General features: G+C 59.4%; 1 protein-coding gene across 1 annotated transcript in view; it reads right to left on the reverse strand.

Annotated features, from left to right (window-relative positions):
• CLCN2 (chloride voltage-gated channel 2) overlaps positions 1 to 14,054 on the reverse strand; it is a 16,178-nt gene extending 2,124 nt beyond the window's left edge. Inside the window, exons 1-22 of the mRNA XM_014592516.1 lie at positions 14,000 to 14,054; positions 11,352 to 11,508; positions 11,099 to 11,230; positions 10,607 to 10,735; positions 10,391 to 10,524; positions 10,242 to 10,319; positions 10,078 to 10,156; positions 9,865 to 9,990; positions 9,702 to 9,786; positions 9,516 to 9,617; positions 7,847 to 7,931; positions 7,588 to 7,743; positions 7,138 to 7,207; positions 6,856 to 6,966; positions 6,452 to 6,665; positions 6,023 to 6,156; positions 5,643 to 5,815; positions 5,438 to 5,552; positions 5,188 to 5,261; positions 4,944 to 5,003; positions 4,795 to 4,833; positions 4,522 to 4,626 (exon numbers count right to left, since the gene is read on the reverse strand). Coding sequence (XP_014448002.1) covers positions 4,522 to 4,626; positions 4,795 to 4,833; positions 4,944 to 5,003; positions 5,188 to 5,261; positions 5,438 to 5,552; positions 5,643 to 5,815; positions 6,023 to 6,156; positions 6,452 to 6,665; positions 6,856 to 6,966; positions 7,138 to 7,207; positions 7,588 to 7,743; positions 7,847 to 7,931; positions 9,516 to 9,617; positions 9,702 to 9,786; positions 9,865 to 9,990; positions 10,078 to 10,156; positions 10,242 to 10,319; positions 10,391 to 10,524; positions 10,607 to 10,735; positions 11,099 to 11,230; positions 11,352 to 11,508 — 2,358 coding nt within the window. The 5' untranslated portion in view covers positions 14,000 to 14,054. The remainder of the gene's footprint in view (positions 1 to 4,521; positions 4,627 to 4,794; positions 4,834 to 4,943; positions 5,004 to 5,187; positions 5,262 to 5,437; positions 5,553 to 5,642; positions 5,816 to 6,022; positions 6,157 to 6,451; positions 6,666 to 6,855; positions 6,967 to 7,137; positions 7,208 to 7,587; positions 7,744 to 7,846; positions 7,932 to 9,515; positions 9,618 to 9,701; positions 9,787 to 9,864; positions 9,991 to 10,077; positions 10,157 to 10,241; positions 10,320 to 10,390; positions 10,525 to 10,606; positions 10,736 to 11,098; positions 11,231 to 11,351; positions 11,509 to 13,999) is intronic.

Genomic DNA, 14,054 nt, shown 5'->3' on the forward strand with positions numbered 1-14,054 from the left:
TCAACTACGGGGGAGTCCAGCGACATAGCCATTATGCTAACTGCTGGTTCCCCCCCCCCCCCCCATTTAATATTCTTGAGGAAGGAATTCCCAGAACTCTCCTAACTTTCTCCACCCCAGGCATGGCAGTACTTAGAGAAAAGGGGAGACGTAAGCCCTTCTGCATTCCTTCTGTACCCACAACTGCCTGGCGGTCACTAGCAAGTTCCTCCTATCTAACACGGACCCGCCTGTGGCAAGTAGCTTTAATCGCCTCAGCTGTCTTGAGAGGGGAGCGTCCTGTCCTCCTCATCTCTTCCCCTGCCTCCAGAAATTATGGTTAAACACGCCCTCTCATCTTCTCCCAGGAGCCTGTGAAGTAGGCCCCCTGGGCTCTTCCCCACAGTCCCACTGGGAGTGAGCCTCCGTCAGGCTGTACGCCTTTGAGGTGTGAAGCCACTCGGTGGCAGCCTCCCAGCCTTACCAGCCTCCTTCCCGAACGCCCTGCCGTTCTCCCGACTCCTGCGTCAGCAGCCTCACCAGGACGGTGGTGCGGCAGCCCGTGTTCGCCCACCTCTGGCTCCCCTTCCCGGCCCTCCCCTCCAGGTGGCCTCTGCCGTGGTCTTTCTCAAGGTGGAAGAGCTCAGCCTCCCTGGAACAGACCATGAGATCCTTCCTAAGCCGACGCCAGCCTGTTCCCAGACTCAGGTCCCACTGTGCACCCAGCTTCCGCCTAAGATCATCACTCTTCTTTTTCTGAAAACATGTGTTTCTTCCACACTTCAGGACTTCCCTCAATACCATCTTTTTTTTTTTTTCTTAAAGAACTATTTATTTAATTTCATTATTATTATTTAATTTGACCAGAGACAGAGAGAAAGGGAGAGCAAGGAAGCAACCGCAGTGGGCCATGTGGGAATCCAGTGCCTTTAACCACCGTGCCACCTGTCGGCCCCCATCTCTCTCTCTCTCCTTTTTTTAAGATTTTGGTCATAAGAGGGTCGGCAGGGGGTGCGGTGGCTGAGGCACTGGACTCTTACATGGCCGACTGTGGTTTAAGCCCCACACCTGGCGGCTTGTTTCCTCACTTTTTCCCTGGTCAAATAAAATAATTCTTTTTTCAATAAAGATTTTTTTCTATAGAGCACATGTACTTGCTGGAGAGAGACAGAAAGGGGGAAAGTGGGAAATTATTCCCCAGGGGACGTTGGCCATGCCACAATACCTTCTCTTGGGTTTCTGAGGTTGCACGCATTCCCGGTGCGTTTTTCAAGCTGCCAGGTCCGGGACTGGAACCACAGCTGGTCATGTGGGATCCAGCGCCTTCACCACCACACCTGCTGCTGGCTCCCCATCTTTGAAGTCCCCTGTTCCCTCAGTGTAAGTCGTCATCATTGTCCCTCCCTTACACTGAATGCTTCCTGTGTCAGGGACCTCTGTACGTGCTTCAGATGTCCTAGTCCTTCTACCCCCAGAAAACCCGAGGAGGTACAGGAAACGAGGCACAGAGAAGCTAAGAAACTTGCCAAGGTGACACCGCTAGCCAAGGAGCGGCCTACTGAGGACGGAGGTGGCCTTGGGTGATGCGGAGCTTCGCTGGTACTGAGCTCCGCGTGCTCTCTCTCCTGTATGTCCCCTCCTGAACTTAACCGGTGAACACTTACCAGTTCCGCAGACCCACAAGGACATTTTGAATTCTAAACTTTCATGTTCTTATCACTCTGTTTCCTGTACTTTTGTTAGCCGGTCTCTCAAAGGCTTCTTCTCTCCTCTGATTTTTAAGTTTGTAACAAACACCTACTTTGTTCTCTTTCATTTTAATTTAATTAGACACCAGGGAGCCCACTGGAGGGCCTGCACGTCTTAGACTTGGGAACAGTGAACTGACAAGGAAAAGGACAATGTGGCCTTCTCCAAGAATCCTGGGAGCAGGGCCAGCAGATCTGGGCTGTGGGCCTGACTGCTCTGCTGCCTGGGGCAAATGGCCTCCTCACTGCATGCCTCAGTTTCCCTATGTATGAAAAGGGCCCAGACCACAGTCTTTCAAGTCAGAACATCTTGGATTCCAGACCTGGCTCTGCTACTTGCCAGCTGTGTGACTTTGGGCAACTTACTTAACCTCTCTGAATCTTAATTTTCTCATCTCAGCGGCTGGCAGGTGGCGTGGTAGTTAAGGGCACTGGACTCCCACATGGCTGACCGCAGTTTGAGTTCCAGATCTGCTAGCTTGCTTTCTCACTTTCTGTCTCTGGTCAAATTAAAATAAATTAAAAAAAATGAAGATAAATAAAATAATTCTTAAAAAAATTTCCTAATTGGGGACCAGCAGGTGACATGGTGGTTAAGGTGCTGGGCACTCCCACGTGGGTGACCATGGTTCAAGTTCTGCACCCGGTGGCTTGCGTTCTCACTTTCCATCTCTCTCTCTTTGTGTGTGTGTGTGTCTCTCTCTGGCCAAAATAAAATACATGAATAAAATAATATAAAAAAATCTGAAAATTAAAAAAAAAATCCTAATCTTTAAAAATGAGACTATCACAATATCTACCTTACAGTATGGTTGTATTAAACATGTGAAGAGCCTAGCACAGTGCCTGACACATAGCACACACTCAAGAAATGAAAGCAGCAGCATCATCATTCTGGATTCGAGGATTAAGGAAGATGATCATGGGGGGCCAGCAGGTGGCATGGTGGTTAGGGACGCTGGACTCCCACATGGTCAGCCATGGTTTGAGTCCTGGATCTGGTGGCTTGCTTTCACTCTCTTACTCATTCTATCTTTCTGGTCCAATTAAAATAAATAAATAAATGAATAAATACAAAGTTAAATAATTCTTTTTTTAAAAAAAGAAAGATGATCGAGAGGCCAGTAAGTAACATGGTGGTTGAGAACACCAGACTCCCACTTGGCCAACCACAGTTCAAGTCCCGGACCTGGCAGCTTGCTTTCTCACTCCCCCTGCCTCATCCCACGCTCTCTCTGGTCAAATTAAAATAAATAAATAAAATAGGGGGCCAGCAGGTGGTGTGGTGGTTAAGGCACTGGAATTCCCACATGGCTGACAGCCGTTTCAGTCCTGGACCTGGCGGCTTGCTTTCTCACTCTTTCTCTCTTTCTCTGGCAAAACTCACATGAAAAAAATAATAAATAAAATAATTCTTTGAAAATAAATAAATAAAATAAAGTTCAATAAAATAATTTTTAAAAAAGATGGGACCAGCAGTTAGCGTAATGGCTATGTTGCTGGACTCCCATGTAGTCGACCGCGGTTCGAGTCCCGGACCCGGTGGCTTAAAACTCACACCGGGCGCGTGTGCATGCGTGCCCAAGATCCCGAGAGGAGAATGGAGGAGAAGGGATTGCGGTGTGGCCATCCCCCCTGGGGATATTCTTGCTTTCTGTCTCTCTGTCTCTCTCTGTCTTTCTGGCGAGCGCACGCACCCTATAGCAAAAACCTCTCAAAAAAAAAAAAACCCCAAAAAAACCCAGATGATCAATCACTGTGCAAAAGCTTTAGGGGTCTGAGGGAAAAGGCTTTAAATAAACCCTCATCATGTTCAGGTCTACCTCTCTGCTTTTCCTCACAACTGCACTGCTGTTCCCTAGTCACTTCGATCTGAGATGTTTACCCAAAGGCAGGTAAATCCCCTTCTTACCTTTTGTGTTTTTGCTTCTCTTTTGTCTCCTGCCCTTCCTGCCTCGGGCTCTCCTTGTTCATGCCATGCTGCTCTTAGATGCTGCTTGTGCAGAGCTAGGTGCCCGGGCTACAGGCCCTGGCAGTGCTGCGCACTCCCCCCAACACACTCCAGCCTGCACCCTAGGTCTGTTGGCATTTGGCTAAAACACCCCTTGCCCTAGGAGCTGCCCCAGCACCCTGCCGGGCTTGCACGTGGAGGCCTGGTGGTGCCTGATGACACCAGCTGTCCACCCTCGGGAGCCCGAGCTCCTACATTCCCACAGTGTCTGCAGCACCCATGCCAACCTGTCTGCACCCAGTTCCTTTCCCACCTCTGCAGGCATTTGCCTGCAGGTTGGGCCATCTTCCCGTGTCCCCAGCAGTTGCCTTTGGCCCACACGAAGGCAGCCTCCCCGGGGCCTGACATTCCACGGCCCCCACTGGCTGTCTCTCGTTTTTGTTTAGCTCATCTCTGCGCTGTCCCCACACTGCTTGGGTGCTCGTTAGCTTGTTTACTAGATGTTCCCATCCTGCCTGTTTCTCACTGTCTCCGCGTGGGTGATCAGCCTTGTCGGGCTCTGGCAGCCTCCTGCCTAGCTCTGACCCCAGCCTGGCCTTCTGGCTCCCTCCCAGCTCCAGCCCTGCCTTTGTTGCTGCTTTGCTCCAGTGTTCGCTGGGGGCAGGGCTGAGCAGAGGGAAAATGACGCTGGTTCCACCAGAGCAGGGAGAGGTGCCCTGACCCCAGCACAGAGCCCACCTTCTCCTCCTTCCTTCCCCGCTGGCTGGAGTCTCCATGTACTGGGGGACGCAGGTCCCCAGCCTGTCTGAGAGCCCGGGCCAGCCGGGCAGCCGCGGGCCCTACCTTGTGCAAAGAGGTCCTCTCCACCAGCTGGAAGGGGGCGGGGTCGATCTTGCAGTCACTGAAGTTGACCAGCTCGTCCAGCTGCTGCTCCTCCCACTCCAGGACCTGAGGGGCAGCCGGGCGTCAGGGGAGGCCGGCAGAGTGCAGCTGCTCTCCTCCCAGAAACGTCCTGCCCCTCTCCCTGCCCCATGGGCCCTGCCATGGGGACAGCAGCCAAGATGATGGCTGGACACACCCAGGAAGGACAGGGTCCAGAGTCCAGTGGCACCTTACCTCCTCGGGGCTCATCTCGCCTTCCAGGTCCGAGTCACTCTAGGAGAGAGGGAGGGAGGGAGGTGGACCCAGCCCTGGGGAATGCACCCAGCCTCCACCTGGCCCTCCCTGGCCCTCCTCCCGAGCTGCAGGGAAGGGGGTGTACTCACCGCCAGGGAGATGCGGACGCGCTTCAGCTTGCGCTTGTCACAGGACTCTGACTTCTCCAACTTTGTTAGAGCCGAACCAGAGAGGAGAGTCGAGGTCGCAGGGAGAGTGGAGGAGAGGGCATCGTGAGCCAGGAGGTGGTCACACTGGGGCTAGAGCTGGCTAGAGGGTGGCGGGGGCAGGGAGGAGGGAGAGGGCCTCAGCCTCAGAGAGGAGGGTCAGCTGGGATAGGCGCCAGCCACTCACCTCGGAAGCAGCCTCAGGAGGTGGACTGCCACAGAAGAGGCTCCTGAGGGCGATGCCCGCGGACTCCACGCTCCCTGTGTTCCCAAACACAAGGCCCGAGGGGGCCAGGACTGTCATCTTTGGGGGAAGGGACCAGAGAGGTGAGAGGCAAGGGGAGAGGCCATCTGGTTCCAGCTGGCCTGCTCCAGCACGAGGGCAGAGAGGACCCAAGGACCTCAGAGGCTCTGGGGACAGGGGAGGGAGGGCTCACCTGTGGGGCTCTCCCTGAGGCTCATGGGGTTGCTGGGCCCCCTCTTGAGAGCAGGCTTTAGGGGCTTGTGAGCCTCCCCAGGGGTTGCGGGGAAGCCCGCGTCCTCTGTGTTCACCTGCGTGGGCATGAAGGCGCGATGAGGCCACCCTCTGTACCGCCTCCCGGCTGGCTGCACTGCGCCAGCGAAAGGGCTTTCTCCCCTCACCTGGAATCGCACGGACGGCTCGGGGCTGGGCGGACTCTCCTGATCGGATGGCGGCGAGGCCTGGGCAGCTCTCCGTTCGCGCATGTGCTGTCGGCGGCGGGCTGGGCTCAGCTGGGCCGCCAGCAACGCCACCACCTGCGAGCGCTCGATGGAGCCCAGGAGGATCATGGACTCTGGAGGGCAGTGGGCGGGCTCAGGAGTCGTGCTGGTGCCCGTGTCCCACGCCTTGGCTCACACCCCAGGGGCTCCATGCACAGCCACACAGGGCGACCGCGGGCGAGTGCCGGCCTTCCCTCTGCAGCCAAGGCATGGAGCTCTCTGCCCCTCCCTGCGACACCACGCTGGGAGAGGCCCCGAGCGTCTGGGCCCTCTGGCCTTACCAGGGGACTCCACGAGGGCCAGCATGCGGCCCTTGGTCCTGTGCAGTGCCAGCCGCAGGTCTCGGAAGGTGCAGCCCAGGGCTGCGTAGGGAACATCCCTCACCATAATGTCTTCCACTCGTACCCGGTACTGCCTGGGACAGAGGGGACCTGGCTCGTGACCAGCACGTGAGAACTGACCGGCACTACCATCCCAGGGCGGTCAGGAAGGTCCCGGAGCCAGGGGACAGGAGAGCAGCAAGGGCCGAGGAGTGCGCCCATTTCCTTCTGGGCAGCTGGGCCAGCGACCGCTGGGGGAGAGGGAGCGGCGGGCAGTTCTGACCCGGACGAGGCGGCCTGTCTTCGAGACAGCTCAGACCGTGCTGAATGTGGGCGCCAGGCCTCCTGGGTCTCTACCCCAAACCCGCGCCGTGTCACCGGCCTCCGTACTGGTGGCGGCCCCAGCCGAGCTCCGGCAGGTAGGGCAGCTTCTTGATGCGGATGATGCTGTCGTACAGTGAGGGTTGCAGGCTCTGGGCCACGGCGTTGGCCAGGATGACGGCGATCATGACCGGCAGGATGTGCGCGATCTGGCCCGTGAGCTCGAACACGATCACCGCGGTGGACACCGTGTGCGTCACTGCTCCCGCCAGTGCCGCCGCCCCTGGGGACAACCACCCGCAGAATCTGCACAGTGCTCAGGCTCCAGGAGACCCTCCCCACCTGGGGCAGCCAGTGAGGTCCTCCAGGGCTGCCCTGACCGGCCAGGGATTGGGCCTCTGCAGCTGTGGTTTCTGCCAGCAGGGGGCGCCAGAGCCTCAGTGGCCCACGCGGGGTCTTCCAGGGACACTCACCAACCACGGCGTAGCCCCCAGGCACGATGCGGTAGGTGCTGCTGTCCGTGTGAATCCCATCTGGGAACCAGGCGGCCATGCTTTCGCCCACCAGACGCCCAAACGCCGCTCCTTCAAGGAGGGGGGCGGGAAGAGAAAGAGGCAGTGGGGGGGGAGGGCGGGGGCAGTAGGAAGAGAGAGGGTCAGAGGGTGGGGAGGGGCCGGTGGGTCATTCAGAGTAGGGGACAGCTCTGCGCGGGTGGGGGCTCAGGCCAAGGCTGGAGGGGGCGGCTGAGAACTCACCAATGACGAAGACAGGCATGAAGGCCCCGCAGGGCACCGGGATGGTGGTAGCCAGCGCTGACATCCAGAACTACAGGAGGGCCGTTTAACGGGCAGAGTTGCCCCCTGGCCCTGGCAGTCGCCAGCCCCGCAGCCCCGCCAGCAGGGCCCCCCTTGCTTTTCTGTCAGGTTCAAGGTCCCAGCTAGCCCAGCCCCCCGGAGGTGAGAGAAGAGGTAGGACTCTGGAACCAGGTGGCTTGGGTTCAAATCCTCCACCAGGGAGCTGAGTGACCTGGGGCAATTACTTAACCCCCGAGCTCTGACGGCCTGTCTGTTAAAACAAGAAAGCCACAGTAGCTGTCTCCCAGCACTGTGAGGTGCAGAGGAGTTACCCAGCATGAGTGCTCGGAACAGCATGCGTGGCGCCTGGTGAGGCCATGGATGCTCACGCTACGCTCGCCGGGAGCTCACCTTCATGAGAATGAAGATGACCAGCGTGAGGAAGACGTTGGCGCGTGGGGGGCTCCACGCCTGTGATGTGCCCGGTGGTTCCAGCTCTTCCACCAGGCCCTGGCGGACCCACGTCCGGTTGTCAAACAGGGTGACCAGCGTCTCCTTCTGTGAGAGCTGGGGGACAGAGACGGAGGGCAGGCCTGCGGTCACGCTGGGCTGTGGGCACCGGGGCAGGCCTGTCCCGAGGGAACGCGCAGCTCCCGCTCACACGGGTTACCTGTCCAGCCATGAACTGTCCAAAGCCCGGGGGGAAGGTCAGAGTGGAGATGAGCAGGGTCACCAGGGCTGGGAAGAGCAGGCGTCTAGAGATGGAGGTTTCGTGGCATCAGCCCGGGCGGCACCCCCCGTGGGCTGGCGATGGGCTGGTGCCCTCACGTACCTCAGAGCTGAGGTCAGCACAGAGCGAGGCTCTAATAGGGAAGCACATAGTCCGGGGAGAAGGCCCCTCTGCTGTTTACACTACGGCAGTGCCCAGGGCCATGGCAGACTTGGGTTATAAGGGCCGGGCGGTATGACCCAAAGGCCTCAGCCACAAATGGGTGGTAGCTGCAGGAAAGTTCAGCCCCCTACTCCTTTGAGCTGGGACTCCACCCTGGGCAGCCCCAGCAGAGGGTGCACTGTGTGAGGGTGGAGAAGCGTCTGCCCGTGACCGTCACTCTGTGGTGACTCAGCGTGGAGGTTAGTGCTGGGAGGCGGGCACGCCTGCAGTTGACCACAGTGCTGCGGGGGCAGGTGCTGCCCTCTCCCCGAAGGGCGCGGGTCTCAGAGGACTCACGTCTCCAGCCTCCCACTGCCAGCCCCCAGGTTCACCGGTAAGAGAGCTGTATCCCAGATATGGAAACATCCCTGGGAGCTGGCTCCCACATGGTCGACAGTGGTTCAAATCCCAGCCTGTGGCTTGGAAAACACAGTGTGTTTGCATGTGCAGGCATGCCTCGGGTCCCAACAGGATGGGGAAGGGAGGGTTTGGGACTGTGGTGTGACCATGCCCCGTAGGGTGGATTTCTCCTTCTCCCTCTCTGTTCTCTCTAGTGAGTGGCTGTGTCTTCTGGCAATTAAAAATAAATTCCAGCTTCTTCACGGTCACGAGGGGAAACAACACTCTCCAGGGGGCCAGCATGTGGCGTAGAAATTACGTTGCTGGACCCCTACATGGTCAACCACGGTTTGAGTCCTGGACCTGGTGCTTGAAACTCAGGCTGGGCACATGTGCATGCATGTCCGCCCAAGATCCCAGGAAGAGAATGGAGGAGAAGGGATTGTGGCACGGCCATCCCCCAGGGGTGATTTCTCTCTTTCCATCTCACTGTCTCTCTCTCGGGTGAGTGCATATGTCCTATGGCAAAAACCTCTAAAAAATAAAAAACAGTCTCCAGGGAGGACTGCTACCCGCGCCAGGCCAGAGAACCTCAGGGAGCCTGAGCCTTTCACCCCAATGGCTCTCTGCCCCGGGGTAACAATTCAGAAGGGCCAGTTTCGGGAACCAGCAGTTAGCATAATGGTTATGTATGTCGCTGGACTCCCACGTAGTCGACCGCGGTTCGCGTCCTGGACCCGGTGGCTTACAACTCACGCCAGGCGCGTGTGCATGCGTGCCCAAGATCCCGAGAGGAGAATGGATTGCAGCATGGCCAAACCCCCTAGGGGGTGATTTCTCGCTTTCTGTCTCTATGTCTCTGTCTGGCGAGCGCATGCGCCCTATAGTGAAAATCTCCCCCCCCCCAAAAAAAAGAGTCAGTTTCCAGGTGAGCCATATAAACATGGAACTGTCCAGTGGGCCGGGTCGCCACTGGCTGATACCGGCGAGCTGCAGCGCCTGTCTGACCCCAGCCCATTCCGGACCTGGGAACCCAAAGCTGCTGGCGGGAAGCCTAGGGCAAACTCACTTCCTCATGAGGAAGCGATTGATGGTCTTCTGCTTGCGCATCACCTGGACAATCTTCCGATTCAGGTAGACGAAAAGGGCGCCCCCGAAGCCACTAGCAATACTGGAGAGGGAAGAAGCAGCAGGTGAAAGGGGGTCTCCTGGAGGAAGCTCCCATCTCTGACACCCCGCACCCCTCGGTCCTCACCCGATGACAGCAAAGGCTGGCAGCTCCTGCAGGTCGAAGGGGAAGTCGAGGCGGAATCGGGTTTTGAAGAGAGCTGTAATGGTCTCTGAGGGGCAGACAGCGGGGCGGTGGTCAGCGTGAGCCCTCCAGCCAGACCACCGCAGGCTCCCCGACCCGGGCCCACCTTCGTCGCGGTTCCAGACTGCCAAGACCCGGAAGATGAAGGCGCTGAAGGTGGCCGCAAAGAAGCCACGCCAGTAGTTGCGCACCGCGAAGAAGGTGGAGGTGACCTCGATGCTGAACAGGACACCTGTGGGGGCGGCATTTGAGGCTTCCGCCTCAGGCCAGAGAAGGGCAGAGGGGCAGAGGCCGAGGGCAGGGCGGGGAGCCTGCCTACCTCCAATGGGCGCCGCGAAGCAGCAGCCCACTCCCACAGCGCAGGCGGCGGCCAGCATCTCCGTGTTCCGGGACTCGTTCTGGCCAGGGGCGGCAAGGACAGTGAGGCTGCAGGGTCCGCCAGGGCTCGGCCCCCTCCCTCCCCTCCGCCTGGTACCTCCGTACCTCGTAGATGCCCCCGAAGAGGGAGAGGAACTTGCTGAGCAGGGCGGCACACATGCTGGCGATGTGCACGAACGGGCCCTGGGGATGGGGCGCTGGTGAGCGGCTGCCCGGCCTCCCCGCACCCGCACCTGTCCCCGGCCTGCAGCTACCTCTTTGCCGAGGGGCATCCCGCTGCCCAGGGCACAGGTTAGCCCGATGACCTTAGCGACGAAGGTCTTGAGAGTGAGGTACTCTTTTAGCACCACTCCCCGCAGGATGGTCTTCATCTCAGGGATGCCGGACCCTGGGGGCACAGAGCCAAGACGGTCACGTCAGGGACTCACTTCCGAGGCCCCCCTCTGCCCTTCCGGTCTCTCCTGTTGTACCGACAGCCTGAGGGGCCAGGATCTGTGTGAATCCGGCTGAGAAAGTGATGAGGACGACGGGGTAGGTGACCCAGGCCAGGTACTGGAGCAGGATGCTGGTGTTCAAGCCCCGGGACATCCACTGTTGAGCTGTGGAGAGGGGACCTGCTGCTGCACCTGCCCCTGCGCGCGCCCACTCCCCGCCACTCCCTGCCACTCCCCGCCTGGCCATGGGGACCCATGGGCGACAGGCTGTCCCGGGACTACTGCATGGAGCCTGAACATGGGAATGGGAGGAGGCCCTCAAGGGCATTCACTGGGACAAAGGCCACTCTAGCTAGGTAAGGGTCAGCTGGAGAGGGACACAGGACACTGGCCTGTGGGAGTGATGGGCAGGTGTCTGGGAAACTCAGGGAGAACAGCCCGTGGCCTGGCAGCCATGATGGCCGGACACATGTGGCACGGAGGATGCAGGCTGGTTCTCGCAGTCCTGCCCTGCCCGCCTGCCCTCACCCTGCAGACAGGCCGCGATGGCGTAGTCCATGGCCCAGCTGACCAGTGCCATGAGGAGCCCCAGCAGGACCAGGAAGATCCAGTCTTCGCCAACCCTGGACACCAGGAACTTGTGGCAGCGTACTGAGCAGACTGGGAGCAGGAATAAAGAGTGGGGGGGCTGGCCCCCAGTGCTCCGGCCCGTTACCTGCCTTCTCCCACCCCATCGGCAGCTCCAGTGCCCTCTGCCCCACTACCCCAACCCAGGTCTCACTGCGGCATCGGGCACAACGGCTCTGTCCATACTCCAGGAGCTCTGGGGGAGCCCGAGGGGAAGGGGGGGCTTTCCAGTGCTCAGGCCCCCCCAGGCGAATCCGAGCTGCTTCCTCTTTGGCAAAGGCCCCGAGATCCTGAGTATACCGGCCATACATCTAGAGCAGCGGGGAGAGGGGGGCCTCAGTGGTTGTGGATGGAGGAGAGATGCATGGAGGGGTGCTCCTGGGGCTGGACGTCCCTCCCTCGGCCCCTCATCAAATACCCTCTCTTCAGCCCACAGTCCCCACTCTAGCCATGGTGTGGGAACAATGCACGCTGCAAACTATGGGGGCTGTCCTGGCTGGGGCAGCGGGGCCAGCCAAGGTACGGGCACAGCTGTGAGGGTGGCAGAATAATTGGTCCTCTTCTCACAGGCCTGGGCGGGGGCACTGAGGAGGAGTCGGAGGGAAGGCCTCAGAGAAGGAAGAGGGAAAACCCAAGGCTGGTCTGCAAGTGGGAGGAGGGCAGGTCGGAGAATAGGGATGGTCAAGGGCATGCCGGCAACAATAAGAGGCCCTGGAGCTCGGGCTGAGTCGGGCCTGGGAGCAGGCGCGGCCCCAATCCTTATCACGTTCCTGCTGGGCCTCTGGCCTGTGACCAACTCAGCTACACCCCTCCCACCCACCCTAATCCTCTTGTCCCCATTTCCACCCGCACCCCCACCAGTCTGCCAGCCCAGCTGGGAGTGGAAAGCCACTCCCAGGTAGGTGGGCAGTGCTCAGTGGCCTCGGCCCCACGCTGGACCTGCCCTGAGCCCTGCGGCGCTGGGGACAGAGGCTGTGGGTGACTGGGCTGAGACTGTGGCGCTGGGTGATGGGACCGGAGAGTCGCCTAGCATAGACCTGCCAAGCTGGGCGTGTGTTGGGGGGTGGGGAGGAGTGGATTCCGGCGCAGAGCTTCCAGACACAAAGGGCTCCGGTTGGGACTGGGGTGGGGGGGAGGGAGGGGGAGATAGAGACAGAAAGGGTGAGAGATAGAGAATGAGGAAAGGGAGCCGCAGGAGAAGAGGACGCGGGGAAGAGAGGAAAGAGAGGCAAGGGGCAGGGCAGAGAACAGAAAGATGAGAGGAAGAAGAGAGTAGACGTGCAGAGGCAGACGGTGTAGGAGGGGTGCTGCAAGCCTGAGAGACAAAGGGATAGGAGAAGGGGAGAGGCAGGAGCAGGGCGTGCCGGGGAGAGTGTGACCCTGAGAACTCCTGGAGCTCATTCCAGAGATAAAGACCAGAGGCGAGGAGACAGAGATGAGGCTGCAGTGAGACACCACTGCAGGGCGAGGTGCCTGGCTCCCTTGACCAACCTACTGTGGGGTGTGTGGACTGACAGGCAGCACCCACCCTAACCCGAGGGCTTGTCTCTTTAACCCCTTTTTCCTTTATTTTAGTTTATGCTCTAGGGCACATGTGCTGAGACAGACAGATGGGAGAGAGAGGGGGAAGGAGAAATCAACCTGGGTGGTGGGGGGTGACCGCCACAGTCCTTTCTCCTCCATTCCCCTCCTGGGGCTTTGGGCTCCACTCCGGCACACACCCAGTGCACACACCCAGCGTGATTCTCAGGCTCCGGGTCTGGGACTGGGACTGCACAGCTGACCATGCGGGATCCAGCGTCCAGCTGTCTTCACTGCGCCACCGACTGGCCCCACTGACTGGCTGGGCTCACCCCTTTACCTCTGCTCTGCCCCAACTCTGACCACCTCTCCTTGCACCTATTCCATCCTGTCACTCTCTTGTAACTGGCAGGCACAGGGGCGACTGTTAGGGCACAGGGGCGCAGGCCTCTCCCCACAGGTCTCCTCCCTGCCTCGTTCCTGGGCAAATTCCGACCCTGGTCAGGAAAACCAGCCTCAGAGCCCTGTTCCTTTTGCTTGGCCTGGGCTCCCCCAACCCCCCATGAGAAGTCAGATGGCTTCTCAAACTCGACGTGACAGTGGTGACCGTGAGCCAGCTCAGAGCCCAGGACCCCTGTTACTAATGAGGTCAAGGGACACCCCTGGGTGGGTGGGGACTGGATACCCACAGTCTGCATGGACAACGTCCCAATTCCCACACCTGTTCCTGCTTGAGCCATCCTCCCCAAAGCTGTGGTTCCCCGGGGTGCAGGCCACCTGTTCCCCCAGAATCAGCTGAGGGCTTCCTGACAGTGCTGGGCTTGGAGCCTCAGAGGCAGGGCTGGGGCTTTGGGTCTGCCCCTCTCTCTGCACGCTCTTGCTGCTGTCCCTGCTACAGTGCCGTGTACATGGCAGGGACACAGGGCGTCTCGGGTGGTGGAGACAGACGTGTGTTAAAGTTTAGGGTGGGCATGGTGCTGGGGAATGGGAAGGGGTGCTGAGACTTGGACCCAGGTGGGGAGGGGGAGGAGCAAAGGAAACGTGGGGGGAGGCAGAGGGGGTGTTGAAGGGAAGGACACCTGAGATCAGCACCTGGTGCCCTTGTCCTCTGCGGGCTCCCAGCCTCAGCACGCAGCTTCCCATCCCTTCGGCCCTGCACCTTTCCCCGGCTCGGAAGGCTGGGGCAGGGTGAGGGTAGACCCCTGGTCCTGGAGCTTTCTAGGTAACCTGGAGCGGCGGTCCCAGGGCGCATTCCTCAGGGCTCAGCCCGGCTTCACTTACCAGGGTCTGCTCGTACTGCAGCGCCCGGGGCTCCAGCCCTTCCTCGGCCGCCGCG

The sequence above is a fragment of the Tupaia chinensis genome, unplaced genomic scaffold (assembly GCF_000334495.1).
Source record: "Tupaia chinensis unplaced genomic scaffold, TupChi_1.0 Scaffold000708_1, whole genome shotgun sequence".
Classification (NCBI taxonomy): domain Eukaryota; kingdom Metazoa; phylum Chordata; class Mammalia; order Scandentia; family Tupaiidae; genus Tupaia; species Tupaia belangeri.